Source organism: Panonychus citri, unplaced genomic scaffold (assembly GCF_014898815.1).
Source record: "Panonychus citri isolate SS breed McGregor unplaced genomic scaffold, ASM1489881v1 Contig00033, whole genome shotgun sequence".
NCBI lineage: Eukaryota > Metazoa > Arthropoda > Arachnida > Trombidiformes > Tetranychidae > Panonychus > Panonychus citri.
This window is the reverse complement of record NW_026515438.1, coordinates 959,341-975,502: the sequence shown is the minus strand read 5'-3', so window position 1 is coordinate 975,502 and position 16,162 is coordinate 959,341. Positions and strand designations below refer to the sequence as shown.

Here is a 16,162-nt window from a genome sequence, read left to right as displayed (position 1 = left end):
TTTCAAGGTATTTTTCAATGAACAATAAACATTCCCGATTATTTTTCGGTGATCTCTTGAACAAAAAGTTGCCATGTCGAGACTGAAAATCGGACTGATCTGAATTTTTCCATGTTAATTTATGAGATATTAATCTATTTATTTGTGAAAAAATAATCTATTTAACTTAAATAGTTTTTTAGATAATCGATTTAAAAGTTTGTGCCATTTGGATTAGCAACACTTTATGTCTTTTAGTATTTCTCGAACATCTAACCAAGTGGTCAACTTTTTCTCGTTTTTCTTTAAATATTCGGACAAATGTTTATGTTCTGATAATAGTTTAGGTGGAATATGAATACCAAAAAGAGGCATTCGAGTTTCTATTTGACCGTATCCAGTTTTTAATGAAGGCCCGATGCGATTACCATGATCTCCCATTAATATGAAAATCGTATCGTCAAGAATAAAACGATAAGAATCAACGAAATCAGCGATATATCCATCAATCAATTGAGCTTTGTTGAAATCATCATGTGTAACGAGAATATAAAACGACCATAGGAAAAAAGATAAATTGGATCTCATTGCTTTGTTGAGAAATTGTTTTACTTGTTTCAACCAATGAACAATTTTCGGCTTCCCATTGTAGCAAAAGTTCCATGATTTTATTCTTTTTCTCTTACGAATTATCAGCCAATAAAGCCTCGGGTACCAATCAACGGGAGGCTTATGAAACCCTTTCCTAAGGAAATTAAATAACGAGACTCTAGGCGAATCTTCAATATAACTAGTGGTGTAATTTAAAGCCTTAAAATCTTTCCATATGAATGGTACTTCATCAAATGGACCAAATTCATTAGACATATTGAAAGGCCATAGCTCGTAGCGTGGACGGTGGCCTAATATGGAAAAATCATAATTTAATTAAATTCTATCATGAAAAAAAATCATCACATATGCAACAAACTAGTTGCAACCAGTTTTAAATGTAACATTACCAGGTACCACCTCTCACATGGTACCTGGTCTATCCTATTGGTTGTTTTGTTGATGATGAAGATGATGAGGCAAAATTTGAGAGAGAAGTTTTTCTCCCTCTTCAACAAAAAAATGGCCGATTTTCGGTCATTTTGAGGACGTGGAAAAATGAAATAAAATAGTTTAATCTAATTGAATAAATGAACTTTCCGTCCATTTGGCACCCTTACGGGGATAAAATAAGTACTTAATAGTGAATTGTGAAAGTAAAAATTTTACCTTTGTGCTGAAAAATAGGATGTAATTCCTATTTAATAAAGTTAAATCATAGTATTTTATCAATTAAATTGTGAAACAAAATCAGTCTAAGACTAAAACCTGGTGCATTAAGTTAACCTTTTTTCATCTACTTCAATTGGGTGACTCTAAATTGATAATAAATCAATGTTGTGAACTTAATTCAGTGAGTTAAGTGAAAAAGAAGTTCAGATCAAGTGTGGTAACAATAAAAATCAGTATTTGTGCCTATCAATGTACCTAATAATTAAGTAAATTGTACGAATTGATTCAGTGAAAATAAACTACTATTTATCTTACTCAAGATAAACAAAAAAATAATTGGTTAAAACCAATTGCTGTGCTAACAATTAGTGACCTTCTTACCTGAATAAAAGAGACTAATCTAGTAAAGAAAATTACTTCCAGGTAATCACGGTGCAGATAGAAATTTGTTACTCATACTAACCAACATTGGAGTTATATGGTAAAGGTAACAGATATTTGAATTAATTGGGTTTGAAAACAAAGAAGTTGTCTAATAAAATCAATAAATTATCATAAGAAATTATAAACAATAATTAATCAACCTGATAAATAAACCTGGACATCCTGACAAATCGGAGAGGAGACAAACAATTGGGCGAATTACAACCTTCGGAGAGACAAGATAAGTATATTGCACTTAAATTAACATGAATTACCGATCACTGAAATATATTCTAGCAATATAAAAACATCAAGTATCAAAAGAAGAGTTAATTAGATAGGTACTATGCTCAATATATACAGTGCTTATTCATTGGTTAAAACTGAGATTTAGGTAATTAACTAAATGAATAAAAGTGCATTAATTGAATCGGTAATTAAATCAATTATAAAGTTGATTGATCATTGAAAAGAGATAAAGTAATAGAACAAATCGCTCTCAGAATAATTAGAATGATCAAAAATAAATTCCAATCGATCTACTTTTACAATAAATTTAATTCGATCACCTCATTTCTAGAATTAATTTGATCACTGTCATGTTTAGTAAAGTTAAATCAAATCAATCATCTCCCGAATTAATTAACTTGAATCATTGCCTGAATTAATTAACTTGAATCATCTCATGAATTAATTAACTTGAAGAATCAGAGAATCAATAAAGCAAAGGTGAATAAATTTTATATCAATTAATCAAATTGAACTGAATCGAATCGCATTGAACTTAATTATCAATTAATCATTGAATTGAATTATCAATTAATCAAATTGAACTGAATCGAATCGCATTGAACTTAATTATCAATTAATCATTGAATTGAATTATCAATTAATCAAATTGAACTGAATCGAATCGCATTGAACTTAATTATCAATTAATCATTGAATTGAATTATCAATTAATCAAATTGAACTGAATCAAAACGAATTAATATCCAATCATTGAACAGAATCAAAGGAAACTTTATTATCAATTTATTACTTAATTGAATGAAATTGAACTGAATTTGGTAAAACATTAAAACAAGTATTGATTAAGAAAATGTGTAGGACCTTCTGTTGTTGGTTATGTTTTATATGCATCTGTTGTTGTTGATATGAATAAAGGATATTTTGAATTAAATGTTAATAGTGTACTTATCGATGAGAGAGAACTGAGAATCAGTGAAAAAATATTTAATTTTGAAATTTATTTCAATACAATCACAATAATCAAGTTATTGTGTTTCCTCTCTCCATTTATAACCCTAGCAATTTGGTTTATAATTAAATTAAATCAATTATACATTGAAACCCATTTCAAACCTTAAATGGATAAGGATAATACTTTACCATTCCCGGTGATGGGAATTAGTAAAGAAAAGAAAAACAAGTTAAGCTCTACAGTTAACCAACAGTTACATATTCCTAACTTCTCCGGTGATGACGATGAGGATTTACTCGATTGGTTAGATCATTTTGAGTCAGCAGCGGTTGCCCTTGATTGGGATGAAAATATTAAATTGAAAGCTTTACCAGCCTATTTAACAGGAACAGCCAGTAGGTGGTACAGGTGTAGAATAAAACCATTAACTGGTGATGCGATACCGAGAACATTTGAAGAACTAAAAATTAAATTAGTTTCTGATTTAGCCCCTTCAGGGTACAGAAAAATTTAATCAAAGAATTGAATAATAAAAACAAAGATCAGACCAATCAGCCATTTCTTATTCTTATGGAGGAGAGATCTATGACGCATTAACCCTGAAATGCAAGAGGAATTGGTAAATAGTTTCATTGACAGAGGTTTAAGAGCTAATATTCGAACACGATTAGATTTACTAACAGCAGATTCTTCCTCTGATTTTTTTACTAAGGTAACCTTAGCTGAAAGATCAACGTTGTCTGAAAATGATGATTTGTCTGAGCTCGAAGAGAATGAACAATTAAAAAATACAATTACAGCTTTGTCTCAACATTTACAACAAATAACTGAGAGATTAGATTGTCTAACTTTCCAACATGATATGAAAAGGAGAGAGAGAGAAAATTTTCGAAACAGAAATGATTATGGAAACAACTATTTTAGACCGAGAGGTTATAGGAGTAATTATCGAGAAAATTACAGAGAAAACAACTATCGAAACAATAACTATCCATCCAACAATCAGAAACAAGATAACAATCAACAAATCATTTGTTATGGGTGCAATGAGCCAGGGCTTAAAAAGAATGAATGCCTTAGACAAAATGATCAACTAAGTGAACGAAAAAGTATTGGGTGGATCAATCAAAGTCCATCAACATCTAAAGATAATAATTGGCGCGCTCAAGCTCAAACACAAGATAATAGAAAGCAACCATGTTATTTGAATAGGAATTTGAGTAGATCTCCTCCTCGTTCAATGCGTCCATCCCGACCAGAGAATTATAATTATCCTCCATCAACATCTCAAAGAAACAGATCATTGAGTCCTAGACCAAGAGGTAGACCTAGACAAGGTTCTCCTCACCCACAGGGCAGAGGAAGACCACGATCACGTTCAGGTTCACCATCAACTGAACGAAAAACAAAAGTAGTAAAAACAGTTTACACTGAATATGAAGATGAAGAGGAAACCAAACTTTCTAACTCTATAATATCAAATCTATTCAAAGAAAAAAATCAACTTATTTTCACAAAAGCAAAAATTAAAGGTCAATGCGCAGATTGCTTAGAGGAGCTGAAGTGTCATTATTATCCAAGAAATTAGCTGATAAATTAGCTCTCAAATTCCATGATTATAAAGGTCCAATTCATCTAACAGCCGGAAATAAACCATTAAATGTTCTTGGTGAAAGTTATATCAAATTAGAAATTTCAGATGGAGCAACTACAACTGAATTGAAATCACCAATGATAATTGTCGACATTTTAACCGCAGGAATTGAGGCAATAATCGGACAAAATATTTTAGAAACAGGTCAATTTTTTATTGATTGTAAAAGGAGAAAGTTAATAATTCCACTGAACCCGAAAGAGAAATTTGAAAAAATAGATTTAACTTTTAAATCAAGAAAGAAACCATTAACGACCTCGTCAATTGTTTCTTCCGACTATGAATCAACCTTAGGTTCGATAAAATCGTCATCAATAACAACAGAAAAAATTCATTCATCAACGCTCAGTTTATCCTCATTATTTTCAGTCTCCGGTGATGAGGAAGAAAATAATGAAACAATTTATATCAACAACGTGATGAATGAATTAAAACTTGAAATTAATGATGAAATAAAATTAACTACTCGAGAAAAACTTGATGAATTAATCACTAAATATCGATGTGTGTTTGCAGCAACATCAAAAGAATTAGGCTTTTCCAATGTTTATTCTCATCAAATTGATACAGGGAATCATCCACCAATAGCCCAGAAACCGTATCGAATGTCAGATTTGAAAAGAAACATAGCAGAAAAGTCAATTGATGAATTAATAGATGATGGAATCGTCATACCTTCTTGTTCACCATGGGCCTCTCCAATAGTATTAGTATCAAAAAAGGGAACAACAGAAATGAGATTGTGTGTTGATTATCGAAAATTAAATGAGATTACAGTCAAAGATAAATTCCCTTTACCAAATATTCAAGATTATTTAGATAGTCTTAGGGAATGAAACTTACACATTATTAGACTTAAGATCAGGATATCATCAATGGCAATGGATCCAAGGATCAACCCAAAACAGCTTTTGTTACCCCAAGTTATACGAATACACTCGCCTTCCATTTGGCTTGGCCAATGGACCTTCTTCATTCATGAGAATGATGAGTGTGGTACTAAGCGGACTAATCTACAACACTTGTTTAGTATTCATTGACGATCTATTAATTTATTCTGAAACAGAAGAAGAGCATTTAAATAAATTAGAAAAGATATTCGTAAGACTTCAAAATGCAGGATTAACGCTGAAACCTAATAAATGTTCTTTCTTAAAAAGAAAAATTTTATTTTTAGGTCATGTTATCAGTGAAAGTGGTCAACAAGTTGATCCAGAAAAAATAATTAAAGTACAACAGTTTTCCACTCCAAAGACAGTGAGAGATATCAAATCATTTGTTGCTTTATGTTCTTATTACCGTAGGTTCATCAAGGACTTTGCTAATATCGCTAGACCCTTGACCAACTTAACTAGAAAAGATTTACCTTTCAATTGGGGTCCAGAGCAAGAAAACGCTTTTAATGAGTTAAAATTGAAACTAACCACTCCACCAGTCCTTGCTCATTATGATCCAAATAAGGAAACACAGTTACGAAAGGATGCTTCAGGTTACGGTTTAGGTGCAATTTTATTACAAAGAGATGAGAATGGTTTTCATCCAATTGGATTTGCCTCTCGAATATTGAGAGGAGCAGAATTACATTACCCAGTTTCCGATAAGGAATGCTTGGCCATTGTTTGGGCAGTACAGAAATTCCAAGTCTATTTAGAGGGAATTAAATTCGAAGTAGTTACTGACCATTGTGCATTATGTCATATTCATTCAAAAAAGGTTCTTCCCGCTCGATTACAACGTTATGCAATGATATCATTTGATTTTACAGTTAAATATAAATCAGGAAAGACTCATGCAGATGCTGATTGTTTATCACGATACCCAGTTGGTGATATTGTTTATGATGATCAAAAAGATAAATGTGAAGAGTTATTTACCTTATTAGTTACCCAAATCATTGAAGAGAAAATAGATCTTGTTGATGAGCAAAGAAGAGATCCAAAAATAATTAAAATAATTGAGCAATTAGAGAATTTCGCTTATTTAGAGCCAGAAGAGAGAAAAATAATTTCAAAATATAAAGTAAAAGACAATCTATTATATCGCTTGACCATTAATCATTATGGTGAGAGTTGGAATATAGTTATACCTAAAAGATTAATAAAACAAATTTTACATGAATATCATGATTCAACTTTGTCCGGTCACCCAGGGATCTTTTCAACTTACAATAAAATCAAACAACAATATTGGTGGCCTCAGATGAGTAGAGATATAACTAACTATGATAGGAGTTGCTTAACATGTCAATTAGATAAGAGAGGTAGTGGCACATTAGAAGCCCCTTTAAAATCAATTGTTAATCAGGCTTTCGATAAAATTGGTATTGATTTAGTTGGTCCATTCCCAACATCACATAAAAACAATTACATTATCGTATGTACTGATTATTTTACTAGATGGGTTGAAGTAAAAGCGATAAAGGATATGACCGCAGAATCAACAGCCCATTTTCTAATTGAATCTATTTTCCTTCGACACGGTTGTCCTCGAACAATTGTCTCAGATCAGGGTAGAAATTTTATTTCTTCAGTAGTTGAACAAGTTAAAATATTTTTTGAAAGTAAATGGTCATTTTCAACTGCATATCACCCAGCAACTAACGGTTTAACTGAAAAAGTAAATCAAACTCTTTGTTCAATGTTAACACATTATTGCAAAAAGGAAAATACTGAAAAATGGAACGAGTTAATCCCGGTGATGGGATTCGCTTACAATACAAGTATTAATCAATCTACAAAAGGATCACCTTTTTATTTACTATACGGTCGTCAACCGAAATTACCTATTGATATTATAATAAACACTCCAAAATTCAAGCAATTGCCTTCAGATTTAAGAGCAACAATCAAAAAATGGGATGAGATTTATGATCAAGCAAAGCTTTACTCTTTGAACTCAAAAGAAAATCAAAAATTACAACATGATCGAAAGAAATTACGAACTTATCAAGTAGGAGATGAAGTTATGTACAAACAATTTCAGGGACTAAAGAAACTGAAGCAAAAATTTAAAGGACCATATAAAGTGATAGAGAAACAAGGAGAAACCACTTATAAAATATTACGAACTGATAAAAAGGAAAAAATAAGACGAGCCCATAGTAATCAACTAAAGCAATACTTTCATAGAAATATAATTAATTTAGTAACAATCTTAAGCATACTTACACGAATTGAGATGTTAGAGATCTCTCCTTTTATCTCTGGTGAACCTATTCTATGGAGAAAAACTGACTATCACCCAAGAAAATCAGCTCAACAAGTCTCTGTCATATTAGCATTTTCAAACCCATGTAAAGAAATCCCAATTGTTCTAAAAACAGACAAGGAAAGAAATGAATCCATTACATGTGAGTATAATCCAGCCATGTGTAAATTAGTAAGGAAAATTCTGGACAAATTTGAAGAACATTGCTCATCATTTATTGATGAAAATTACATAAATCCTATTCGTAATATACCGAATGTAACAACTAAACCAGAAGAAAATATTATAAAAATAAGACGAGAAATAATCACTGCGGGAACTGTAGCCACCCCAATAATAGTTGGTGGAATAGTAATTAGTGGCGTTAACTATTTATATAAACACATTTTCAATCCCGAAATAGAAATACAACCAGTACTAACAGCCATCGCAGAGTCTAACCAAGAATATAAGAAGCTGATAAAAAAGCAGTTTGAACAATCACATAATGTAAGCCAACAACTGTTTTTAATTCATTTCAACGTGAATCAACTGCCTCAATATTTACCGTTAATAACATTTCAAGCCGCCGATACAGTAACGCAAGCAAATAACCAGCTTAATCGATTAAAACATTTTAATGAAACAATTAGAGAAGCTTAACCAAGGACTGATAAGAATTTCTTTAAATACTTCAGAATTGTTTTACCCTGCTCACCAGAATGTTCATTAGATGAAATTGAAAATGTTAATGTAAACGTATACAATAACGAAAGATTTCCAACATTAATGGTAAATTTTACAACATTTTTACGAGATACCACTAACCAAATATTTCAAGCAGATGCATTTACATTATATAATAAAAATAATACACACACTTGTAAAGTTACATATAAGGGTCCAGAATATGTATTAGTCAATATCATTCTGTGAGATTAGCGAGAAGGACTTGAAAGGTCATAATCCTATCTTTAAGAAAGTATCGAATTGTAAAGAAAGCGTGGACGGTGGCCTAATATGGAAAAATCATAATTTAATTAAATTCTATCATGAAAAAAAATCATCACATATGCAACAAACTAGTTGCAACCAGTTTTAAATGTAACATTACCAGGTACCACCTCTCACATGGTACCTGGTCTATCCTATTGGTTGTTTTGTTGATGATGAAGATGATGAGGCAAAGAGTAGAGAGAAAGAGACAGCACATAACAGAAAAACTATCAGGCAACATTTTTTTTGGTGTCGCGAGGTAGAGCCACTAGTAGATTTGAAAAGAAAGAGAGAAAGAAAGAGAAACATAGTAAACTCAATGCAGAACTCAAATCTCATTGTTTTTAATGATTTTAACAATTTTTATAAATTAATTAAGTTGATTCTTAATGGTTTTATGCTCATCGTCTACAATTTAAGGATACTGATCGGTTAATTGTTACTCGAGTCTTGGACAATAAAGTTTTTTTAAAATCGAATCGTCGAATATTGTTAGACCAATCAAACACGTTCAATGCCCATCGACTATTTCTTTATAAACCTAACCTAAGGGTAAAGTTGGGTCACTTCTCTAACGACTCTTGAGTTTAACTTTATCCTTACCTCCTGAGTTTTTTAGGTCATACATTGTAATTTAACAATAAACCACTTTTCCATTTACAACCCCATTGAGTTTTCGTTGGGTTAGTTTACCTTCAACCTTTATTTTACGATCGGTAACAAATCAGCCCGAAAGTCTTAAACGCACTTTTCTAGGAAATATCTGTTTCGTTTATGATTTAATTCAACTTAATCGAATTAATTAGGGAATTCTTAAACAAATCTTATAAATCAGACCTTTAAGATCACTTCAAATCAGAGCTAATATGTTCCGTTCAATTGATATATTATCTCAGTATAAATGTAGTGTATACTTAAGAATGAACAAAAGTAAATAAAACCACACATAACTTATGAAATTCGAGAAATTGCCTAACTGTAGAACTTATTAAGACTCAATTAATTTATAAAAATTGTTAAAATCATTAAAAACAATTAGATTTGAGTTCTGCATTGAGTTTACTATGTTTCTCTTTCTTTTCTCTCTTTCTTTTCAAATCTACTAGTGGCTCTACCTCGCGACACCAAAAAAAATGTTGCCTGATAGTTTTGCCTTCCTGTGCTCTCTCTTGGTTTTTACTCTTTGTGATGAGGCAAAATTTGAGAGAGAAGTTTTTCTCCCTCTTCAACAATAAAATGGTCGATTTTCGGTCATTTTGAGGACGCGGAAAAATGAAATAAAATAGTTTAATCTAATTGAATAAATGAACTTTCCGTCCACATAGAAGTGCAAACTAATTTTCCTACCTGATAGAATTGGCATCATGTTTGGGTATGAATTATCTGCGAGTTTATTCAATCCTCTGAGAATAAAGAAATTTGATAATTTGGATAAAGCAAATTCCGTTTTTGACATGAATCGTTTGTAATTAAGGTAAGACATCGATTCGATTATCAGAAACATCACTGAAGGTTTTGTCGATCGATTATTGATCAAATGACTTTCATTAATTAATGCAGAAGAGGAAGTATTTTTCTTATTCAAGTAACTTGCAACTCGACTTGGCCATGAATGAATATTTGTATAAACTAATTTAGAAGAGAGAAAACATTTGATTATAACAAATTCGATTCCAAGTTTTTCTAAATTTAATTTATGTCCAATTATCGGTTTCCAATCAAAATATTTTATCTTATTATCTGAATCACCATCTCGATCAAACTGCTGGTAAAGGCACTTTAACGATTTATCGTGCTCTCGAATACGAAAAATACGAACAATTCCATCTACATCATTCATATATGATAACGATTTTCCATGATAAAGATTGTACAACGAATCATATGCTCCATCATTTGATTTAAAGCATTTAATAAAATGATTTTCTTGTCGAATGAAAACTTTAATTATTGGATCATAAGGATCCATATTAAAGGGAAGATCACAGGAAGAAGAATTTGTTGATTCATACCATTCATCTTTCTCATCGTATGGATTAGATGAACTATCACCAGGGATTAGATTAATTTCTCCAAAAAAGAGAACTTCAAAAATCATATAAACCAAAAGTAAAACGAATACAAGAAACACTGGTCGCTTCGTTGGAAACCATGATTTGTATCCCATGGAATGAGAATTTAAATTAATTGCAGTTAATAAAACTCACAATTAAAACGTTTACTACCCAATTGTAATCATAAAAGACTTCTAATTTTCATTGTTTTCTATCAAAGTTTAATTGTTTTCTTTTTACAAGCAGAAGCTTTTCGATCGTATAATTCAATTATTTACTCACCTTTTCCAATGGAATAATCAATCCGATTCGTTGATCAACGTCAACAATTAATTTCATCTCGAAACTTTTTTTAATCGTTAAATTGAATTGGTGGACATAGTTATAAATTGTTCAATAGTTCACAACTTTGGTTTCAAATTAAATTTGAGATTCTTATTTGGAGTAATTTGATTTAGAAATTAAAGAAAAAGAATTGAGAAAAATAAAATAAAATAAAATAAATAGTATTTACATTAATTGTGACTTCCTATCATTTCATTGAATTAGAAGTAAAAAAAATTAGTGACTTTGGAAGATTGATCGTAAGTTGATTTGTTTTGATCAAATGATTAAATTAAAATGTGCATAGACTAAAGCTATTAATTGGATTGAATTGATTGTTATGTTATAACAATTTAGAATTGAACAAATTTGTGTAAATTGATTAATGCTATTTTAAATTTAAATATGATGAGCAAATGTATAAAGTGAAAGATTTTGGTTTGACCAGAAAGTTGAGTGAAGATTGAAAACATTTCTAATAAAAATTATAATACGATTAACGATTGTTCTTGATAGCTTTCGAGCTCTCTTGGTGCCCATGGCGGGAATGTGAGAATCCATTGGGACAATAGCAGTATTTCCTTAGGACTCGATCTTCAATACAAATTGATTGATTACCGTAAGAATTGAGCCTTGAAATATCTCCTTGCAAAAACCAATCATAATTGCCAATTTTATTGACTTCGTTTATTGAGCTACCAGTTTGGTATAATTGGGCTTGGAAAATGCCATTAGATGGATGCACAGATAAAATTATATCGACGCGGCCACGATTAGGATGATAATTAGCTGTTTCATTTACGTAAACATTCTGAAAGTAAATAATGAATTAAAAATCTGATTATAAGTAGATTAGGATATGATTCGGAGACAAATCTTACCTTGAGACTGTGAATCTCTTTAAGGGACAATGGGTGACAATTATTGCTGTCGATATAATTGGATAGAAGTTGATTGAGATGATCTATCACAATGGATGATAAATGTCGAGCGAACGCTGAATTGACTGGTACACTATGTTTTTTCGAGCATAAACAAAACTCCATTGGTATTAGAGCATCTTGACAAGTTCTATTCGATGGAACCTCTTCTCGCCAAATGGAATAAGCTTTTCTTTTAGAAGAAGATACAATTGGAGTATATTGACCAGCTACTATGTCTTTTAGTATTTCTCGAACATCCAACCAAGTGGTCAACTTTTTCTCGTTTTTCTTTAAATATTCGGACAAATGTTTATGTTCTGATAATAATTTAGGTGGAATATGAATACCAAAAAGAGGCATTCGAGTTTCTATTTGGCCATAACCAGTTTCTAATGAAGGACCATAACGATTACCATGATCTCCCATCAGAATAAAAACTGTATCATCAAGAATAGAGCGATATGAATCAATAAAATCGGCAATATATTCATCGACGGATTGAGCTTTGTTAAAATCTTTGTGAGTAACTTGGATATAAAATGACCAAAGGAAAAAAGATTGATTCGATTTCGTGGCTTTGTTGAGAAATTGTTTAACTTGTTTCAACCAATAAACGATTTTTGGCTTATTCTTATAGCAAAAACTCAGTGATTCGATTCCTTGATCTTTATCCATTTCTAACCAATAGGGTCTTGGGTACCAATCAACGGGTGACTTATGAAATCCTTCAGCCAGATAATTGAATAATCCAAATGCCGGGAAATCTTCAACATAACCAGTAGTGTAATTGGAGTTCTTGAAATCGTTCCAGATAAATGGTATTCCATCATATGGACCAGAATCCACACCCGAATTGTTAAAAGGCCATTCTCCGTAATAAGGGCGATAACCTAGAAAAGAAAAGCGTTAAAATATATAATCATAAAGTTGAAATTCAACTTAATAAATTTGAGTTTGATATTCGAGAGATGCATTCTAATTAATTTGGTACTATTCAGAGTTGGGAGGGTGACGTTAACTAATTAATTCTAATCGATTGATTAAGATAAAATTATCAAGGCAAAAGAGCTTAAATCTCAATATACTCTTAATTTGCAGCAGTAGGTTGATTTTGTTAATTGTGATAAAACTTATTGAGTAAGTGGTTTTTTAGCATATTCATGATTAATGCTGCTAGAGAGAGAAAATGATATTCTAGTGATAGGAAAAAGAGGAAGTTTAACTTGATTAATAAGTTTTAATCATCGAAAAGAGAGTGCAATCTAAATCAAAAAAGAAGAAATTAATTTCTTACCTGATAGAATTGGCATCATGTTTGGATATGAATTATCTGCGAGTTTATTCAATCCTCTGAGAATAAAGAAATTTGATAATTTGGATAAAGCGAATTCCGTTTTTGACATGAATCGTTTGTAATTAAGGTAAGACATCGATTCGATTATTAGAAACATCACTGAAGGTTTTGTCGATCGATTATTGATCAAATGACTTTCATTAATTAATGCAGAAGAGGAAGTATTCTTCTTATTCAAGTAACTTGCAACTCGACTTGGCCATGAATGAATATTAGTATAAACTAATTTAGAAGAGAGAAAACATTTGATTATAACAAATTCGATTCCAAGTTTTTCTAAATTTAATTTATGTCCAATTATCGGTTTCCAATCAAAATATTTTATCTTATTATCTGAATCACCATCTCGATCAAACTGCTGGTAAAGGCACTTTAACGATTTATCGTGCTCTCGAATACGAAAAATACGAACAATTCCATCTACATCATTCATATATGATAACGATTTTCCATGATAAAGATTATACAACGAATCATATGCTCCATCATTTGATTTAAAGCATTTAATAAAATGATTTTCTTGTCGAATGAAAACTTTAATTATTGGATCATAAGGATCCATATTAAAGGGAAGATCACAGGAAGAAGAATTTGTTGATTCATACCATTCATCTTTCTCATCGTATGGATTAGATGAACTATCACCAGGGATTAGATTAATTTCTCCAAAAAAGAGAACTTCAAAAATCATATAAACCAAAAGTAAAACGAATACAAGAAACACTGGTCGCTTCGTTGGAAACCATGATTTGTATCCCATTTGATAACAATTAACACAATTCAATTCAAATCAATCAACTAAATTCTCTCCTAGAAGAAATTAACCAATTAAAGCCAATAAAAAGATTGATAATAAAAATGAACTTCCAATTGTAACACTTTGCCAGGACATTGAATTGGTACCAATAAAAATGGTAGACACTCAGTAGCTTTTAACATTCACATCCAAATGACACCAACAAATGTAACCAAGCCAAGTGAGAATCATTATAATTAGCTAAACATGTTCACCGACCATGCGATTAACATTATTGCGATGTTCAGGATGAGCTACGATAGAAAAGAAAATCATATTAGAAGGAAAAAGGGGTTAACAAACAAAAGAGAAGATTTGATTTACATTAGAATAGAATTGGCGTCAAGTGAAGTAAAAGAAAAGAATAAGAAATGATTCTTTTTTTTATTCCATTGATTTTCGCTATGCAAGAGTGAAAATAAGTAATTCTACCAGCATAGAGAAAAGTTGTATTGACGTAATTAACAGACGACAGAGAAAAACATATTAAAAACAAACCTTAATCACAAGATTAATTAACAATGATGATTAAAGTGTAAAAAAAATTGGAGCTAAAAAACAACAGCCAATGAAGTCCAATGGAACAAAGGAAAAAACAATCATTAGATGTGAGGATTTAAAATAGAATAAGAATTGCAAACAGTTGAGATTTTTATGGTTATTATGGAAACATAATGAAGGAGAATTAAATTGTTCAATTAAATGGAAATTAACTAATTGTTAAAGTGATTAAATGGATAAACAAAGTGCGGAAGACGAAATGACAAATGAAATGAAAAGAAAAAGAAAATCAGTTACATTTCTTTTCTCTACACCAGAGGTCGTTCGAATCTCTTTTATGGAAAAACAAACAGCTGATTTTTGAGAATTTTTTTTTTCTTGAAAAACGTTTTGTTGTTGTTTCGATTATTAATCAATAATCTTTTTTTTTAATTGTTCTCTTTAAAAATGGCAACTCTTTTTGAAGATATTTTCGAGATTAAAGATATCGATCCAGAGGGTAAAAAGTTCAATCGAGGTAAGTGATGGAATTAGAAATTTTGTTTTTCTCTTGATAACTTTTCCAATTGATATTTTATTCATTTTCCTTTTGTTATTGTCTCTTGTTTTAAGTTAGTAGAATTCATTGTGACTCTGAATCTTTTAAAATGGAGCTTATTCTAGATGTTAATTCTCAAATCTATCCTGTTGAATTGGGTAAGTCATTATTGTCCCTTTGGAATCCTTGGAAACCATGAGGAAAAATCAATCAGTTTATCTTATAATTTGAATGAACAACTAATTGTAATTATCTTTGATTATTTTTGTTCTAGGTGATAAATTTCGTCTTATGATCACAATTACTTTACGGGAGGATGGTTTTCCTACAGACAATGAATGGTCATTGGAAGAAACTAAATCAGTGTTGGTAGATTCATTTGAATATGTGATGTTTGGTAAAGTCTATAGAATCGAGGGTGATGAAGGTCCTGGAGATGCATCTAGATTGTAAGTTACTAATCTTGTTGTCAATTTGTTAATCAATCGAAATTGTTAATTAATCATTTTTTATCCTTACGCCTTTTTCCTCCTTCCAATCTCAATTCACCCACTCTCTTTTACTCCTTGAAAACAGAGCAACTTATGTGTCATTTGGTGGATTATTGATGAGACTACAAGGCGATCCAAACAATTTACACGGTTTCAAATGGATCAAAATGTATATTTACTCATGAAAAGATTAGCTTTCTAAACATAATGACACAAAACACACACAGAGAGAGAGAAAAGATCATCAAACCCAAACAACAACAACAACAATTAATTGTTCACGATTCCTTCCCATTCCGAGGTCGCCTCTTTATCCATTAAATCATCTCATCCAATCAGTTCACCAACACACACACAATCTTTGTACTACCAACAAAAAGCAAAAGAAACCTAAATGAAAAAAAACAAAATTAATAAATCATATGTTTCAAGAGAATGAGCAATTAATCAAGCCGATGGAAAAAAAGAAAAAGTAA

At 31.0% G+C, this 16,162-nt stretch overlaps 3 protein-coding genes across 4 annotated transcripts; 1 reads left to right on the top strand and 2 right to left on the bottom strand.

Annotated features, from left to right (window-relative positions):
• Nucleotides 1-9,930: 9,930 nt before the first annotated feature.
• LOC128397431 (uncharacterized) lies at nt 9,931-11,099 on the bottom strand. Its single transcript, XM_053358158.1, has one exon. It carries the CDS (start codon nt 10,870-10,872, stop codon nt 9,931-9,933), a length of 942 nt encoding a protein of 313 aa, XP_053214133.1. The 5' UTR covers nt 10,873-11,099.
• A 215-nt stretch (nt 11,100-11,314) lies between these two features.
• On the bottom strand, nt 11,315-14,882 carry LOC128397481 (uncharacterized). 2 transcript variants are annotated; one of them, XM_053358209.1, is made up of 4 exons: nt 14,655-14,882; nt 13,301-14,410; nt 11,965-12,896; nt 11,315-11,894 (listed from the first exon to the last, which is right to left on the bottom strand). In XM_053358209.1, exons 2-4 carry the CDS (start codon nt 14,118-14,120, stop codon nt 11,580-11,582), a joined length of 2,067 nt encoding a protein of 688 aa, XP_053214184.1. In that variant the 5' UTR covers nt 14,121-14,410; nt 14,655-14,882; the 3' UTR covers nt 11,315-11,579. The 2 variants fall into 2 exon arrangements, with proteins under 2 accessions (XP_053214184.1, XP_053214185.1); XM_053358210.1 differs by lacking the exon at nt 14,655-14,882 and adding an exon at nt 14,481-14,631.
• Nucleotides 14,883-14,989: 107 nt separating this feature from the next.
• Nucleotides 14,990-16,122, top strand: LOC128397491 (DNA-directed RNA polymerases I, II, and III subunit RPABC3-like). Its single transcript, XM_053358221.1, is given in 5 exon segments — nt 14,990-15,174; nt 15,270-15,353; nt 15,470-15,644; nt 15,772-15,839; nt 15,842-16,122. Coding segments are annotated over 5 exon segments (444 nt in total). The 5' UTR covers nt 14,990-15,104; the 3' UTR covers nt 15,889-16,122.
• The last annotated feature ends 40 nt before the right edge of the window (nt 16,123-16,162 follow it).